We start from the raw sequence: 15,751 nt of genomic DNA, 5'->3' as shown, positions 1-15,751 counted from the left end.
TGCACACCTACTGTGTGCCGAGTACAACCCCGCGTTTGGGGTGGGTGCTTTGTGCTCTACTTTACAGAGCTCAGAGGTTAACTCCAATTACTGCTGGCGTTGGGATGAGCCCCCATCGGGGTCTGATTCCAAAACCCAGGGAGGTGGGGCCAAGTGTGAGAGATGCATCTGCCAGGAGGAAGCCGCTGGTGCAACCGCCGGGAGAGGCCGGGAGAGGGCACCCGAGCGCTCAGCGGGGCGGCGCCGAGAGCTGGACGGAGGTGCACAGGGCGGAGGCGAGGGGGGTGCAGTTAGGCCTCACCGCAAGGATGTCCTGCTGCTGCAGCATCGCGCGCGCGTTCAGGGCCGAGCTGTCCTCCATGTCCTGGATGGCCTTGACCAGCTCCCAGTTGAGCGTGGTGAGGAAGACCTCATGGCTGCACAGCTCCTGGAGTGAGTTTCGCTGGTTCCTGAGCAACGTCTGCGGGCGGAGGGGAGGGCAGCGATGGGAGGCGGGGCTGCGCGGGAAGGCTGGAGCCTCCCGGAGCCGAGGGACCGCTTCCCTCCCGCCGCACGCCCGCCCCCTTGTGGTCGCGACTGGTAAATGCGACCCCATTGTCTGAGGGTCAGAGCCGCTGAACTACTTCGTCCATCCTCAAACGCCCATTTCCCCCTAATTCTACACCTCGGAGGTGGGGGGGGGGGTGCCTCTTCCAACCGGCGGCATGCCACAATCTGACAAAATTCTGTTCGTGGGTAAATAAGATAAAGCTGCACCTTATGATCGCTGGCTTCTTTGAGTCAAGAAGATACAGTAATACCAATTGTCATAAAAATAGAAAACACCCCAGGTAGGTAAGAAGGTGGCAGAGGTGACGGGCCATGTGTGGAGAAGCAGGGGAAGCAAGAAAAATCGCGGCCGTTTCTCTGCAGGCAGCTGAGCTGAATGAGTAGCGTCTCATTTCGTACATCACTCCCCCCCCCCCCCCCCCCCCCGTGGAAACAATGAGGGTCTGAGAGGTTAAGGGACTTGCCTAAGGTTGCCACCAGCAGGTACACAGAATCTACAATAAGAACAGTAAGAATTGTTGGGGGCCTACTATGTGCCTCACTCCAAACATGGCACACGGTATCAGTTCATCCCCTATGTTGACTCACTCTTATTTCATTTGTTTAAACACATGCTATTTTGTTAATGTTTATTTTTGAGAGAGAGAGAGCGCGCGCGCGCGCGCACACACACACACACACACACACACACACACACACAAACGGGGGAGGGGCAAAGGGAGGGGCGGGGGGACAGAGGATCCGAAGCCGGCCCTGTGCTGTCAGCTGCGAGCCCAGTCATGACCTGAGCCGAAGTCAGATGCTCAACCGCTAAGCCCCACCTAGGCACCCCCACTAACTTATTTTATTGATAAACGGAGACTCAGCCAGGTTAAGGGACTTGCCTCAAGTCACGCAGCCAGAAGGTAATGGCACCGGCACTGGAAAGCCAGACTTGTGATTCCCGATGTCTGTCTTCTCACGACACCAAGACCAGGAAGTGAGTGGGCTTAAAGCTGCGAGATGTGGCCAAGCCCCACAGCGATTAAAAGCTGGATGTAAGGTCTAGACACACTTGGTTCAAATACCAAGTCGGCCACTTACGGCCGCAGGGAACCTGGCCAGAGGCGTTAGCCTCCGAGAGCCCTGCTAATATTTCTCAAGGTCAGGAAACATACTTGCTTCAGAGAGCTGCTGTAGAAAACACAGGCGGTAACGTTCACAATCAAGGCCCTTGGCGGCAGTGCCTGGCACCCAGTGTGACTCAGGAACAGGAGCTGAAACTATCGCCACGGGCTCTAGCCCTCCACCTCTGCCATACCTACGTGCTCTCTTCCTCTGTTGTTCCTCGTTTCTCTGTCCTTTACTAGAAATCACCCTCTCCTGGATACTCCTCATAGAATGAGTCACGGCGCAAACGTACAGAGTATTTACCACGTGCCCAAAACTGTGCTAAGCACTTCACATGCTCAATTTCACTTGGTACGACCATCAGCCTCGTCTCCCAGAAGCCCACCGAGCCAACGTCGCCGGGGCTGGCCTCAGGAAGCTGTGCTCCCCGCACATACCCAACTCCCAGGGGATTCGAATCGACTAGAATTCGTGACCTCTGCTCTAGAAATGGATCTTCCCTGGCCACCAGATCTAGTGCAGAACCCCTGCTTTGTTTCCTTCCTGATCCTCACCCCAACCTGTAATTATATCTTTTTCTTATTATCTTATTTTTCTTACTTCTTGCCTGCCTCTCCCACTAGAATGTCGCAGCCAGGAGGGCGGGGGCAGCCATGTGTCGTCACAGCTGTAGGGCACAGCACATAGGACAGTGCCTGGGGCTCCACAAGTATGGGTTGAATGAACTGAGGAGTAACTATTCTTTGGGGTTTTTTGATCCATTTATTACAGGTCCCCCCCCCACCATAGCGTCAGCTCCATAATAGAACAGGTTCTGAGTGCTGTGTTCACGGCTGTGTCCCCAACACCGGGGATGGCGCCTGGCACATAGTTTTCCCTCTCTCAAATGTAGAGGCATAATTGTCCTGAGACTGAGGGGCAGAGTCAGGATCCTCTTCTGTCTCCGAGAGCAAATCGACTGGGTAGTTTCCACTCCCTTCCTGTTCCCCCCCCACCTTGTCTCCATGTCCATTCTCCACACAGCAGCAGCAGCCCAAGGACTCCTGTGAAAACGTAGGTCAGATCATCTCCCGGTTCTAATCAGAACCCTCCAGGGTCTTCCTGTCTCACTCAGCATAGAAACACAAAGCCCAGGGGTGCCTGGGTGGCTCAGTCAGTTGAGCGTCCGACTTCAGTTCAGGTCACGATCTCACGGTTTGTGGGTTCGAGCCCCACGTCGGGCTCGGTGCTGACAGCTAGGAGCCGGGAGCCTGCTTCAGATTCTGTGTCTCCCTCTCTCTCTCTGCCCCTGCCCCGCTCATGCACGCACTCTCTCTCTCTCTCTCTCAAAAATAAAATAAAAACATTAAAAGAAAAAAAAAAAAAGCCAGAGCAGGGAAAACAGACCTGCAAACAAATCACCACCTATACCCCTACTCCCACTATCTTTCCTCATCTCCAGCTATACCAACCTCAGGACCTTTGCACTTGCAGTTCGTCTATCTAGAACATTTCTCCCTCAGATATCACTTTAGCAGCCTTCTCTGACTACTCTGTCTGAAACAGTCACAGCCACTCTTCCTCTGTGCCTCTCTAGCCCCTAACCTTATCTTTACACTTCTTCATTACTCTTATCATCACGGCACATATTATATATTTATCTGTCTTGTTTGTTGTCTGTCTCCCAAAGTAGAATGTAATCTCCCTAAGGTCAGAGGCCAGCCACATGACTGGTGAATCCTTAGAACAGAGCCTGGCACATAGGAGGCATTCAATAAATATTTATTGACTAAATGAATGAATGGTTACAAGAGACAACACTAGGAACTGGTTAGGAGCCCAGGTTTCAGAGCCAAATTGTCCAAGTTCTAAAGTCAGGATAAAAGTTCTAAAGTCAGGAGGGGCGCCTGGATGGTTCGGTGGGTTAACCATTGGACTCCTGCTCAGGTCATGATCTCATGGTTCATGAGGTTGAGCCCCAAATTGGGCTCTCTGCAGCACAGATCTGGCTTCAGATCTTCTGTCCCCCTCTCTCTCAGCCCCTCCCCCCCTCAGAAATAAACAAAAACAGGGTGCCTGGGTGGCTCAGTCAGTTAAGCAGAGAGAGACAGAGCATGAACAGGGGTGGGTCAGAGAGACAGAGGGAGACACAGAATCTGAAACAGGCTCCAGGCTCGGAGCTGTCAGCACAGAGCCCGATGCGGGGCTCGAACCCACAAACTGCGAGATCATGACCTGAGCCAAAGTCGGACGCTTAACCGACTGAGCCACCCAGGTGCCCCAAGCATTGGGTTTTTGATTTCACTCAGGTAATGATCTCACAGTTGGTGGGTTCGAGCCCCACATCGGGCTCCGCACTGACGGCGTAGAGCCTGCTTGGGATTCTCTCTCTCCCTCTCTCTCTCCCTCTCTCTCTCTCCTTGCCCCTTCCCCAAGCACACACTTTCCCTCTCTCTCTCAAAATAAATAAACTTAAAAAATAAATAAATAAATAAATAAAAATATTTTTAAAAATTTTTTAAGAAAGAAAATAATAGGGGCGCCTGGGTGGCTCAGTCAGTTAAGCGTCCGACTTTGGCTCAGGTCATGATCTGACGGTCTGTGAGTTCGAGCCCCATGTCGGGCTCTGTGCTGACAGCTCAGAGCCTGGAGCCTGTTTCAGATTCTGTGTCTCCCTCTCTCTGCTCCTTCCTTGTTCATGCTCTGTCTCTCTCTGTCTCAAAAATAAATAAACGTTAAAAAAAAAAAGAAAGAAAATAATAAAACAATAACAATAAACACCAGAAATATGAGTTCCTCCTTTAAGAACGCTGGGCCACCTCTGAACCTTTTTGCAAAATTGAAGGTTAAAGGGAAGAAAAGGTTTCATAGCATTCTTCCTTATTTCTTTATTTAGTAATTGTTCACTGAGCTCTTAAAAACTTTCTCAAAACAAACTGAGGGTTGATGGGGGTGGGAGGGAGGGGAGGGTGGGTGATGGGTAGTGAGGAGGGCACCTTTTGGGATGAGCATTGGGTGTTGTATGGAAACCAATTTGATAATAAATTTCATATATTGAAAAAAATAAAAAATAAAATAAATAAAATAAAAAAATAAAGCAGAAGATGAACAAACATCTGAAATGTATTACCAGACATTTATTGATAGCCAAATCCATGAAATTTCATGGGGAAAAAAAAAACTTTTGGAAAAAAAAAAACTTTCTCGAAGAAGTTAGTAATTCTTCTACGGTATTTTGTAGTATTTATAGTATTCAGTATTCTACTTTCTTCTATGGACACAAAGACTCTTCGTCATTTCAAATACTTTGAAACGTTGTTCTGAAGCCATAGAAAACAATGGACGGCGAGAAAATTACTTATCTAAAATTGTATCAGAGGTGTGAAAAATGTACTAGTAAGCATCTAAGCCCTGCTTCAAGGTGCATCGTATTCCACGAAAGGTTCATTTACTAGAAATGTCTTGGGGCGCCTGGGTGGCACAGTCGTTAAGCGTCCGACTTCAGCCAGGTCACGATCTCGCGGTCCGTGAGTTCGAGCCCCGCGTCGGGCTCTGGGCTGATGGCTCAGAGCCTGGAGCCTGTTTCCGATTCTGCGTCTCCCTCTCTCTCTGCCCCTCCCCCGTTCATGCTCTGTCTCTCTCTGTCCCAAAAATAAATAAACGTTGGAAAAAAAAAAATTAAAAAAAAAAAAAAAAAAAAGAAATGTCTTAATGGACAAGCCACCAGATTGTGTTCCTCATGCAGTGAAATAAAAAGCGATTCTGATCATTTTCCTAGTCTTAAACACAAAGGCAAACACTTTGCTTAAGTGGCTCTGGTACTACCATTTTCTGGCTATGTGACCTGGTACAAGTCCTTCATCGCCTTGCACCTCAGTTTCCCCATCTGTAAAATGGGGGTGACGATAAGCATGCCCATGGCATTGCTAACGAGGAAGTGAGCCCAGCATCCACCAAATGTTCAGTGCGTGTTTGCTATCGCTGTCCCCCGACCCCTCTGCCCCCATCCTGGGCCCCGGTGCCTGTGGGACGATGCTCCTACCTTCATTAGCCGGATTTTGGCCTGTGCCTTTCCAGAGTCCAGCTTCTCTCTGTGCATTTCTTGTGGCTGCCTCAGCTGGCTTGTCATCGACGTGGCGGACTTGGAATGCAACGCTAGGGCATGGGAAAAGGCAGAGAGGGAGTAAGGACATAGGCAGGCCTAGGATCGGGTCCCAGTACCATCCATTGAGGTGGCCCAGGCCCCAGCCCCACCCACTCTCGACCTTATAATATGTGACAGTGAGGCAGAGCATGAAACTCACGTCTATCAGTAAGCTCCCAGGCCTCACTTTGGGCCTTGATGTAAGGGACAGAGAAGTGCAGGAGGCTTCCCCGTGACCCTGGACACGGACAAGAAGAGTAGCACAGGAGACGGCCGGGTGCCCGCAATCTCTCCCACCAACCTGGCCGGTAGCAGAGTCAGACAGGGCGGGGGTTAAGGGCAGGAACTAATCAGCCAGACAGCCTGGGCTCGAATCCAGACACTGCTTTCCACTAGCCCGTGAATTTGGGTGGGTCACATGACCTCTCTGTCCCTCAGTTTTCCCACCTCTAAGATAGGAGTGATCATCATGCCTACTTCATCGGGTTGTCGTGAAGATTAAATGTTATTCTGCTTTAAAGTGTGTCGAGAAGTGCCTGATCCATACTCAGTGCTGCATATGCATTTCTCGTTGTCACTGCTGTTACTGATGACCTGAGGATTGGCATCAGAACCACAGCACCACACGAAGGCACAGGCGCTGTGCAAAACTCCCGACTGGCTGTCTGAAATACCTCTAAAAGCTGTGGCCCTGCCAGATAAGGAGTATACGAAAATAGTTCCGATCAGAATAAGGCATTTGGAGGACATGTTCTCAGAACCCCTGCTTCCTCACAGCGTGTCATGTGCCAGCCCGGGACAAATCACCCAAATCAAGGCACCTGGGTGGCTCAGCCGGTTGAGGGACTGACTTCAGCTCAGGTCACGATCTCATGGTTCACGGGTTCGAGCCCTGCATCGGACTCTCTACAGTCAACACAGAGCCTGCTTTAGATCCTCTGTCCCCCACTCTCTCTGCCCCTCCCCTGCTTGTGCTCTCTCTCTCTCTCTCAAAAATAAATTAAAAAAAAAAATCACCCAAATCATCATGAATGCTGTGGCCACATTCTCGTCCCCGCCCCCCCCCCCCAAATCCCTACTCCAGGTGCAACCCAGTACAATTCAGAAAAATATTATTTCTTCAATGCATCAACACAGCTAACCCTGGAAGATGTTAGCATTAACTGCTGAAGTGATGAAGTAAACTACAATAATGTTGTGTTAAAGTTATGAGTTATCTGTATACACCGGGTATTTAATTGTAGTGTTTAAAAGATGGAATGATTAATAGATTAATATTGTGGTTCTAATTTAAAATGTGTAAATGAGATTTTGATTTAGATTTGTTTCAAATTAAAAGTTTAAGACGTTCTTATTAAATGTGTATAAATTACCGAAACATGAGAGGACATAAGATTACCCATATCTCGAAGTTTATTTATTAGATGTACAAGCATTATTTAAATGCTTGATGGTCTTTGTGAATCAGACAAGCGAACCCTTTGAAAATGAAAATTCAATGTATGAAATTTTAAGATGTGGCTTAAAAGAATTAGGGGAAATTAATTAACCAACTTCCCAAATCCCCCTTAGAAGTGTTTGTAAAAATTTTAAGATTAGTAAGTTGAACTCAAATAGTTAGGGAGATTTGTAGCTTTAATAATGACAATTTATTTTCATTAATGGCAGTAGCCCTGATATATCTTTTTTATTTTTAATTAAATTTATTACTGGGGCACCTGGGTGGCTCAGTCAGTTAAGCATCTGACTTCGGCTCAGGTCATGATCCCAAGGTTCATGAGTTTGAGCCCCATATCGGACTTGCTGTTGTCAGTACTGAGCCCACTTCGGATCCCCCGTTCCCCTCTCTCTCTGCCCCTCCCCTGCTCACACTCTCTTGCTCTCAAAATTAAATAAAACATTAAAAAAAACACACACACACACACACACAGAGATCTTCTGTATCCTTAACCCAGTCTCTCCCAATGGTAGCATTTTGCAAAATCACCTACAATTTCAGAACCATGAAATTGATGTTAAGACAGGCAAGATATAGAACGTTTCCATCACCGCAAGCATAGCTCATGTTGCCTTTTTTAAATGTTTTTTTTTTAATGTTTTATTTATTTTTGAGACAGGGAGAGACAGAGCATGAACAGGGGAGGGTCAGAGAGAGGGAGACACAGAATCGGAAACAGGCTCCAGGCTCTGAGCGGTCAGCACAGAGCCCGACGCGGGGCTCGAACTCACGGACTGCGAGATCATGACCTGAGCCGAAGTCGGCCGCTTAACCGACTGAGCAGGCAACCCTCATGTTGCCTTTTATAGCCATAGTCTCTTCCCCTCCCCTTACCACCCTCCCCCAGCCTGTGTCCCTAACCCCTGGTGATCACTCATCCGTTCTCCATTTCTACAATTTTGTCATTCCCAGAATGCTACATAAATGGAATCGTAGAATATATAACTTCTGGAATTGGCTTTTTTTCACTCAGCAAAATTCTGTGGATTCATCCAAGTTATTGACTGTATCAACAATCCTTTCCTTTTATTTTTGCGAGAGACAGACAGAGCACGAGCAGAGGAAGGGCAGAGAGACGGAGGGAGACACAGAATCTGAACAATCCTTTCCTTTTTATCAATGGATAGTATTCCGTGGTATGGATGTACCATAGCTTATTTAACCATTAACCATTAAAGGACATCTGGATTGCTTCCAGTTTGAGAGTATTATGAATAAGGCTGCTATGGAACATTCATGCACTGGTTTTTGTGTGACCCTAAGTTGTCACGTCACGGGAATGAATGCCCAAGAGTGCAATTGTTGAACCGTGATGAGAACTGCATGTTGGTTTCATTAGAAACTGCCGAAGTCTTTTCCAGAGCGGCTGTAGCATTTTACATGCCCACCAGCAACACATGCATCGTCCAGCTTCTCCTCTTTGCCGGCATTCGGTGTTATCACTATTTTTCATTTTAGCCATTCTGATAGGCGTGTGGTGACAAGTCACTGTGGTGTAACTTGCATGGCCCTAATGGATAATGATGTCAAACATCTTTTCATGTGATTATTTACCATCTGGATATCCTCATCAGTGAAATGTCTCTTCGTGTCTTTTGCCCATTTGCTAACTGCATTGTTCTTCTGTTGAGAGTTCTCAATCTATTCTACGTAGCAGTCCTTTGTCAGATGCAGTTCGCAAACATTTTCTCCAAGTCTGTAGCTCGTCTTTTCATCCCCTTAACAGAGTCTTTCACAGAACAGGTTTTTACTTTTGATGATATCGAACTTCCGCATTTATTTCATTTTTCTTTTATGGATCAAGCTGTCGGTATAAAGTCTGAGAGCTTTTCACATGGCCATGGGTCCCAAAGATTTTTCTCTCCTGTATTTTCTTTCCTAAAAGGTGTACACTTTTACATGAACACATTTAATTTTTATTTCATTTTACAATTAATTTGGAGTTAAGTTTTGTCTAACTTCTGAAACTCAAGTCAAGGTTCTTTTTGTTTTTCTTTCTCTCTTTTTTTGTTTTTGTTTGTTTGTTTTTTCTTTTTGCCTATGGATGTCCACTTGCCCCAGCACTATTTGTGGAAAAGGCTTTCTTTTCCTCCACTGAGCTGTTTTTGCACCCTTGTCAAAAATCAGCCAGGCATATTTATGTGGCTCTATTTCTTGTTTCTCTGTCCTATTCCACTGGTGTAGGTGTTTATCTCTGCCCATTCTATGCTGTCTTGATTAATGTAGCTGTATAGTATGCCTTAGTATCAGGTAAAGTGATTCTTCCCACATTATCGTCCTTTCTCAAAATAGTTTATTCCAGGGCCTTGCTTTTCAATATAAATTTTATTTTTTATTTTTTTTTTCAACGTTTATTTATTTTTGGTACAGAGAGAGACAGAGCATGAACGGGGGAGGGGCAGAGAGAGAGGGAGACACAGAATCGGAAACAGGCTCCAGGCTCTGAGCCATCAGCCCAGAGCCCGACGCGGGGCTCGAACTCACGGACCGCGAGATCGTGACCTGGCTGAAGTCGGACGCTTAACCGACTGCGCCACCCAGGCGCCCCTCAATATAAATTTCAGATTAAACCTATGTCTATAAAACACCTTCCTGGGATTTTGATAGGAATTACATTATACACAGAAATCAAATTGGGGAGAATTGGCGTCTTTACTATGCTGAGTGTTCTTTTTTTTTTTAAATGTTTTTATTTATTTTTAAGAGAGAGAGGGAGAGAGAATCTTTTTTTAAATTTTATTAATTTTTTTTTAATGTTTCTTTATTTTTGAGATACAGAGCGTGAGCGGGGGAGGAGGAGAGAGAGAGGGAGACACAGAATCTGAAGCAGGCTCCAGGCTCCGAGCTGTCAGCACAGAGCCCGACGTGGGGCTCGAACCCACAAACTGTGAGATCATGACCTGAGCTGAAGTCAGACGCTCAACCGACTGAACCACCCAGGGGCCTCCACTATGCTGAGTATTATAATTGTGAACATAGTATGTCTGTCCATTTATTTAGGTCTTCTTTGACCTCTTTCATTAGCATTATGTAATTTTCAGCATACAAGTCCTATACATTCTTTGTTAAGTTTATGCCTAAATATTTCAATTTCTTTGGATTATAAATGTATTTTTAATTTTGGTTTCCCCATACTCATTGTAAGAACATAGAAATGTGATTGATTTTTTTGTGTACTTGTATTCTGCAACCTTGCCAAACTTATTAATTCTAGTTTCTTTTACATTTAGTAGATTCCTTAAGATTCTCTACATAGACAGGCATGCCATCTGTAAATAAAAAGTCAAATCATTCTATCTGACTCATCTTGGTGTTGATGTCTGTCTTTTCTCCTTCATGTTGTGATTTTCCTTATTCTTGGTATGACAAGTGCTTTTGTCCTATCCTGGATGTTTATTTTTAATGCTTATTTATTTATTTTTGAGAGAGAGAGATAGAGAGTGAGCAGGGAAGGAGCACAGAGAGAGGGAGACAGAAAATCCCAAATAGGCTCTGCGCTGTCAGCATAGAGCCCGACATGGGGCTCGAACTCACGAACCGTGAGATCATGACTTGAGCTGAAATTAAGAGCCTGATGTTTGAGGTGCCTGGGTGGCTCAGATGGTTGAGCGTCTGACTTCGGCTCAGGTCATGATATTGCGGTTCACAAGTTTGAGCCCTGGGTCAGGCTCTGTGCTGACAGCTCAGAGCCTGGAGCCTACTTCAGATTCTGTGTCTCCCTCTTGTCTCTCTGCCCCTTCCCCACTGATGCTTTCTCTCTCTCTCTCTCTCAAAAATAAATAAGCATTAAAAATTAAAAAATAAATAAATAAAATAAAAACATTTTAAAAAAAGAGTCCAATACTTAACCAACTGAGCCACCCAAGCACCCCCAAGTTTTAAATAATACTCTGGATCCTACTTAATCTTCATTTTAGCAGACAGTCCGTCCCCTGTTGAGACGTAGCATACAGGCCAGATGACTGCTCACCCTTTTAGCAACCAACCCACGTTATTCTTTCCAGTTTTCAAAGTCTTCTTATGTTTGTTGTGTTACATCTAGGGCTTTTTTAGTTGCAAAAGGGAGGAACAAGAAGGAATGGGGTCATCCCGTCTTGGGGGAATCAGCTGATGCATCTTGTCGAAGACACGAAAGCTGCCCTCAAGGACATGACTTTGCTTAAGACATTTTACCAACCGAAGCCTCAGTTCCTTCATCTGTAAAATAGTGATTTTTATCTCCCAGGTCGGAAGGAATGAATGAAGTGGTGACCTCCTTGTACCCGTCTATCTCAAGTGTATTGAAAGTTTTGCGTAAAAAACATTTTTTCATAAAAAAATAAAAAACGGGGCTCCTGGGGGGCTCAGTTGGTACACCTTCTGACTCGTGACTTCGGCTCAGGTCATGATCTCACGGTTTGGGAGTTCGAGCCCCATATCGGACTCTGTGCTGCCAGCGCAGAGCCTGCTTGGGATTCTGTCTCCCTCTCTGTCCCTCCCCTGCTTTCTCTGTATCTCTCTCAAAATAAATAAAAATAAACGTAAAAAAAAATTTTTTTTTTTTAAGTTTTGTGTAGTTACATGTTTGAGGTTGGGACTGTGAACTCTATGCAGCCGGAAACCCAATCTGTCTCCGTCACCATAAGTCAACAACACTCAGCCCAATTTTGGGCACGTGGGTACTCAGCAAATGGATGCTGCTGAATGAATACATGAATGAATGAATGAATGAATGAATGACGCCTCTGCAACAGAGCCTAACATAAAATAAGTCCTCAGCAAGTGGTAACTATTTTCATCATTGTAATTTACACAGAGGATTTCACCGGGCGTAAAGCAGGAATCTCCGTAGCGGGGGCTGCGAGAGGTAACCTAGATGGAATTGCAGGAAGGGAGACAGGAACACCAACTCAGTTCCATGTTTCTCCGGTGCCCACAGACTCTCCATCGACCTGTGGTTAAGACTGTGCACCCTGGAGACAAACTGCCGACTGTCACAGCCTGGCCCTGCCCCCTCCTACCTGTGGGACCTTGGAAGTTACACCTGTCCATGCCTTATCTAGAAGAAGAGGTGATCGTCACAGCACCCACCTCACGGGGCTGTTGAGAAGACTAAATGAAGTGATGTGGGCAAAGTGCTGAGAACAGTATCTGGCACATAATAAGTGCTTGGCCTGTGTTAATTACTCTGGTTCTTACTGTGGTTGTATGTTACACATCTCACTGTCTCCCCAGTGACAGAAGGAAAGGAGTTTCCCTGTGGATGCTGTATGAATAGATCTAAAGCCAAGGACACAAATTCTGTCACTACCACCAGGCCTTGTGCTCAGCACTTAACATCCAAATCTCTTGACAGGGGAGTTTTAGATACATCGGAAAGGAGGATTTGTGGTTCTCACAAATACTGGGGGTCCCGATGGGCATCTGTGGGTGGGGGCCAGGGATGCTCGATAGATAGCCCCAGAATAGGACAGCCCCACAGAACACAGAAGTCTCCTACTTCCTGCATGACTTTCCAAAGCCCTATCAGACACTGATGTAGGTAAAAACCATATTTATAATGACCTGATCCCAGAACCTGACTCTCTTTCACATATAAACACAAAGAGGGGGGGCACCTGGGTGGCTCAGTTGGTTAAGCGTCTGACTTCAGCTCAGGTCTGATCTCACAGATCGTGGGTTCAAGCCCCGCATCGGGCTCTGTGCTGACAGCTCAGAGCCTGGAGCCTGCTTCGGATTCTGTGACTCCCTCTCTCCGTCCCTCCCCTGCTCATGCTCTGTCTCTCTCTCTGTCTCTCAAAAAATAAATAAACGTTAAAGAAAAAAATTTAAACACAAAGAGTATTTTGTAGGGGTTTATGGTAATGCTGAATTTTCCAAGAAAGCAGCTACAATCAAGGGAAGATTGTGCTCTGTTTTGTTAAGAACTTTACCAAGAGAGGGGCATCACTTTGGAAATCGTGACTGCAATGAAAAATCCCTCTGGACATTTGAGTCCCTAACATCCCACCACGTGTCAGTCTGCATTTGCAACTCTTACATTCACTGTGACTCCGCATCTGTGAATAAGCTTCTGCCTACTTTGTCATATCTTCTAATAGAGTTCACCCTGAGTATTTACATACTAAAATAGAAGTTATTTAACTATAAACAGCTTTCCTTTTCCTTTTCCTTTACTTTACACTGAGGGCATTATATTAATTTTTAAAATTACATACATAGGTCAATTATATTATCTATGAAGTTTATCTCAGATACTAAAGGAATATTACAAAATATTTGTTATTAAAAGGAATGTTGGGTCTGAGAAGGTTGAGCAACAATGCTTGACACAGATCTTCTCATTTAATTCTTGCGGCCATCCTATCAGGTCCTCATATTACAAATGAGAAAACTATGGGGCGCCTGGGTGGCTCAGTCGGTTGAGCGTCCGACTTCGGCTCAGGTTATGATCTCGCGGGTCATGAGTTCCTGCCCCGCGTCGGGCTCTGTGCTGATGGCTCAGAGCCGGGAGCCTGCTTCAGATTCTGTGTCTCCCTCTCTCTCTGCTCCTCCCCCCCACTCATGCTCTGCCTCCCCCTCTCTTTCAAAAATAAATAAAAAACATTTTTTAAAAAATGAGAAAACTAAAGCTCAGAGAGATGAATGGCTTTTCCAAGATGGTAAAGGGCAGAGCCAAGAAGTGAACCCAGGTCTGCCTGAGCCAAGGGCCTGAGAACTCCCTCAGAAGGCATAACAACAATGTGGTGGAGATTATCCTGAGTTGACCAAACCCTGTTTTCTTGGCCTCCTGGACACACAGCAGGACATTTCTCCTCTTGTGGTTATGGGTAGTCATACGACTGAGCTACAGCCACCGGAACATGAGTGGGAGTGATGTATGTATCACTTCGAGTCTAAAAAAAAAAAAAATGTCCACACAATTACCCATATCCTTGCTGTCTCTCTCTCTCTCTCTCTCTGAGTGCAGAAGTATCTAGCAGAGGACTCCAAGGCCTCACAAACTGTCAGAGCCACAAGGCTGAAGAAGCCTGGATCGCTGAATGACCATGTGGACAAGATTACCTCCTCCCCTGCAGATCCACAATTGTTCTTTGACGGAAATGAGAAATAGGCTTGAATATTAACCCTTGAAACTTGGAGATTGTTTGTTACCGCAATTAGCCTACTCTAATACTGTTGATGTCACCAAAGGCCGAGGGCATACACGCTGTCCCATCTCCCGTCCACATACCAGCCCTCAAGGGTTTCTGCCCACCTGGCGGGACACTAGTCAAAGCCTTCACTCTGCTCTTCTTGCGGCCTCTGGATTGTAGGACTGGAGGCAGAGTAGATGGCTTGGTTTTCTGCTTGGACCGCTGCCATGGAACATAATCCTACCAGATACAACACAATCAGTCACGCAGCCTGATGGGTTCAAATCCCAGCTTCACCCCTTACAGATATCTGTGACCCTGAGCAAGTGACTTTACTTCTCTGAGCCTCAATTTTTCTCATCTGTAAACTAGGTCTAATTATAAAACCCACCTCCGCGAGTTGATGCGAGCAGTCCAAGGGATATTTGTGAAGCATGTGGTAAGAGCTTCAGAAATGCTAGCTATCACTTTTTTATCAGCCAGCCAGAATTTACGAAGCACATCCAGGCTGTGAGGTGCTAAGAACTGTGAGAAACAGAAGGCATGGAAAAGACCCAATAGAAAACCCTAGTAGCGATCAGAGATAAATAAGTAGTATAAAATACCCTCACGTTCCGATAAGGTGATGAGAAAAAAACAGGCTCCGAGAATTGCCCCCGGATCCTACAGCAACTGTGTGACACAGGCAGGCCTGGAATTCAGGTCTCCAGACTCTATCACCCGGGACAGTCACAGCCTGGGGGTTCAGGGCAGGAGGACTGCAGGCCCAGGGTCAGCAAGCCCCCAATCTGCTCCTTAGCGCTCCCGGACTCACCAGAATCTGGAAGTTGTGGACTGTGGAGCGAATCCCAGAGCGGTTGGGTCTGGAAAGAGTTGGGGCGGGAAAGAACGTCCATCACTCCCACCCCGTGGATTGTAACAGCAAACGCGAACAGGGTCTCCCAGTTAACTAGCACTGGAACGCGCGGGAGCTGGGAGAGCCCGAGGGAGAGGCGGGGCTAGGGAGATGAGGGCGGGGGGAGGGGGCGGGGTCAAAAGACAACCAGGCCGAGACCAAAAGAAGCCGGGGGCGGGGGGTGGGGGACGCATGCGCACTTCACCACCCATCGATGCTCCTTTTACTTACTTTGGAAAGACATGGGCCATTGGGGAAAATGGAAGAAGAGTCGTGAGTCCGCGGGGCTCCGATCTCTTGCTATGCCTATTTATTCGGCTTCTGCAACTCTTTTGTCTGAGCGTGGACCACGTGGTAACCTAGGCCGCTCAAACTTTCCAGCGAGACCGGGCTGTCCGTCTCCAAGGAAACGGACGCGGACTACCGAGCGCCTTGAGGGACTAACCTCTCAAGGAGAAACG

General features: G+C 46.6%; 1 protein-coding gene across 3 annotated transcripts in view; it reads right to left on the bottom strand.

The window, feature by feature from the left end:
• The window catches only part of CA3H20orf96 (chromosome A3 C20orf96 homolog), a 23,143-nt gene extending 7,392 nt beyond the window's left edge, over positions 1–15,751 (bottom strand). For 2 of the 3 annotated variants that reach the window (XR_015249425.1, XM_086701906.1), the window contains exons 1-6: positions 15,522–15,751; positions 15,210–15,258; positions 14,518–14,635; positions 5,943–6,083; positions 5,681–5,793; positions 302–460 (exon numbers count right to left, since the gene is read on the bottom strand). Coding sequence is in view for 2 of the 3 variants with exons in the window: in XM_086701906.1 (XP_086558032.1) it covers positions 302–460; positions 5,681–5,793; positions 5,943–6,083; positions 14,518–14,635; positions 15,210–15,258; positions 15,522–15,541 (600 nt within the window). In the remaining variant the exon portion in view is untranslated. The remainder of the gene's footprint in view (positions 1–301; positions 461–5,680; positions 5,794–5,942; positions 6,084–14,517; positions 14,636–15,209; positions 15,259–15,521) is intronic. The other variant, XM_086701907.1, reaches the window with a different exon arrangement.

This window comes from Puma concolor, chromosome A3 (assembly GCF_028749965.1).
Source record: "Puma concolor isolate L17-30 chromosome A3, mPumCon1.1.hap2, whole genome shotgun sequence".
In the NCBI taxonomy this organism is placed as follows: Eukaryota; Metazoa; Chordata; class Mammalia; order Carnivora; family Felidae; genus Puma; species Puma concolor.
This window is presented reverse-complemented; position numbering and strand designations above follow the sequence as displayed.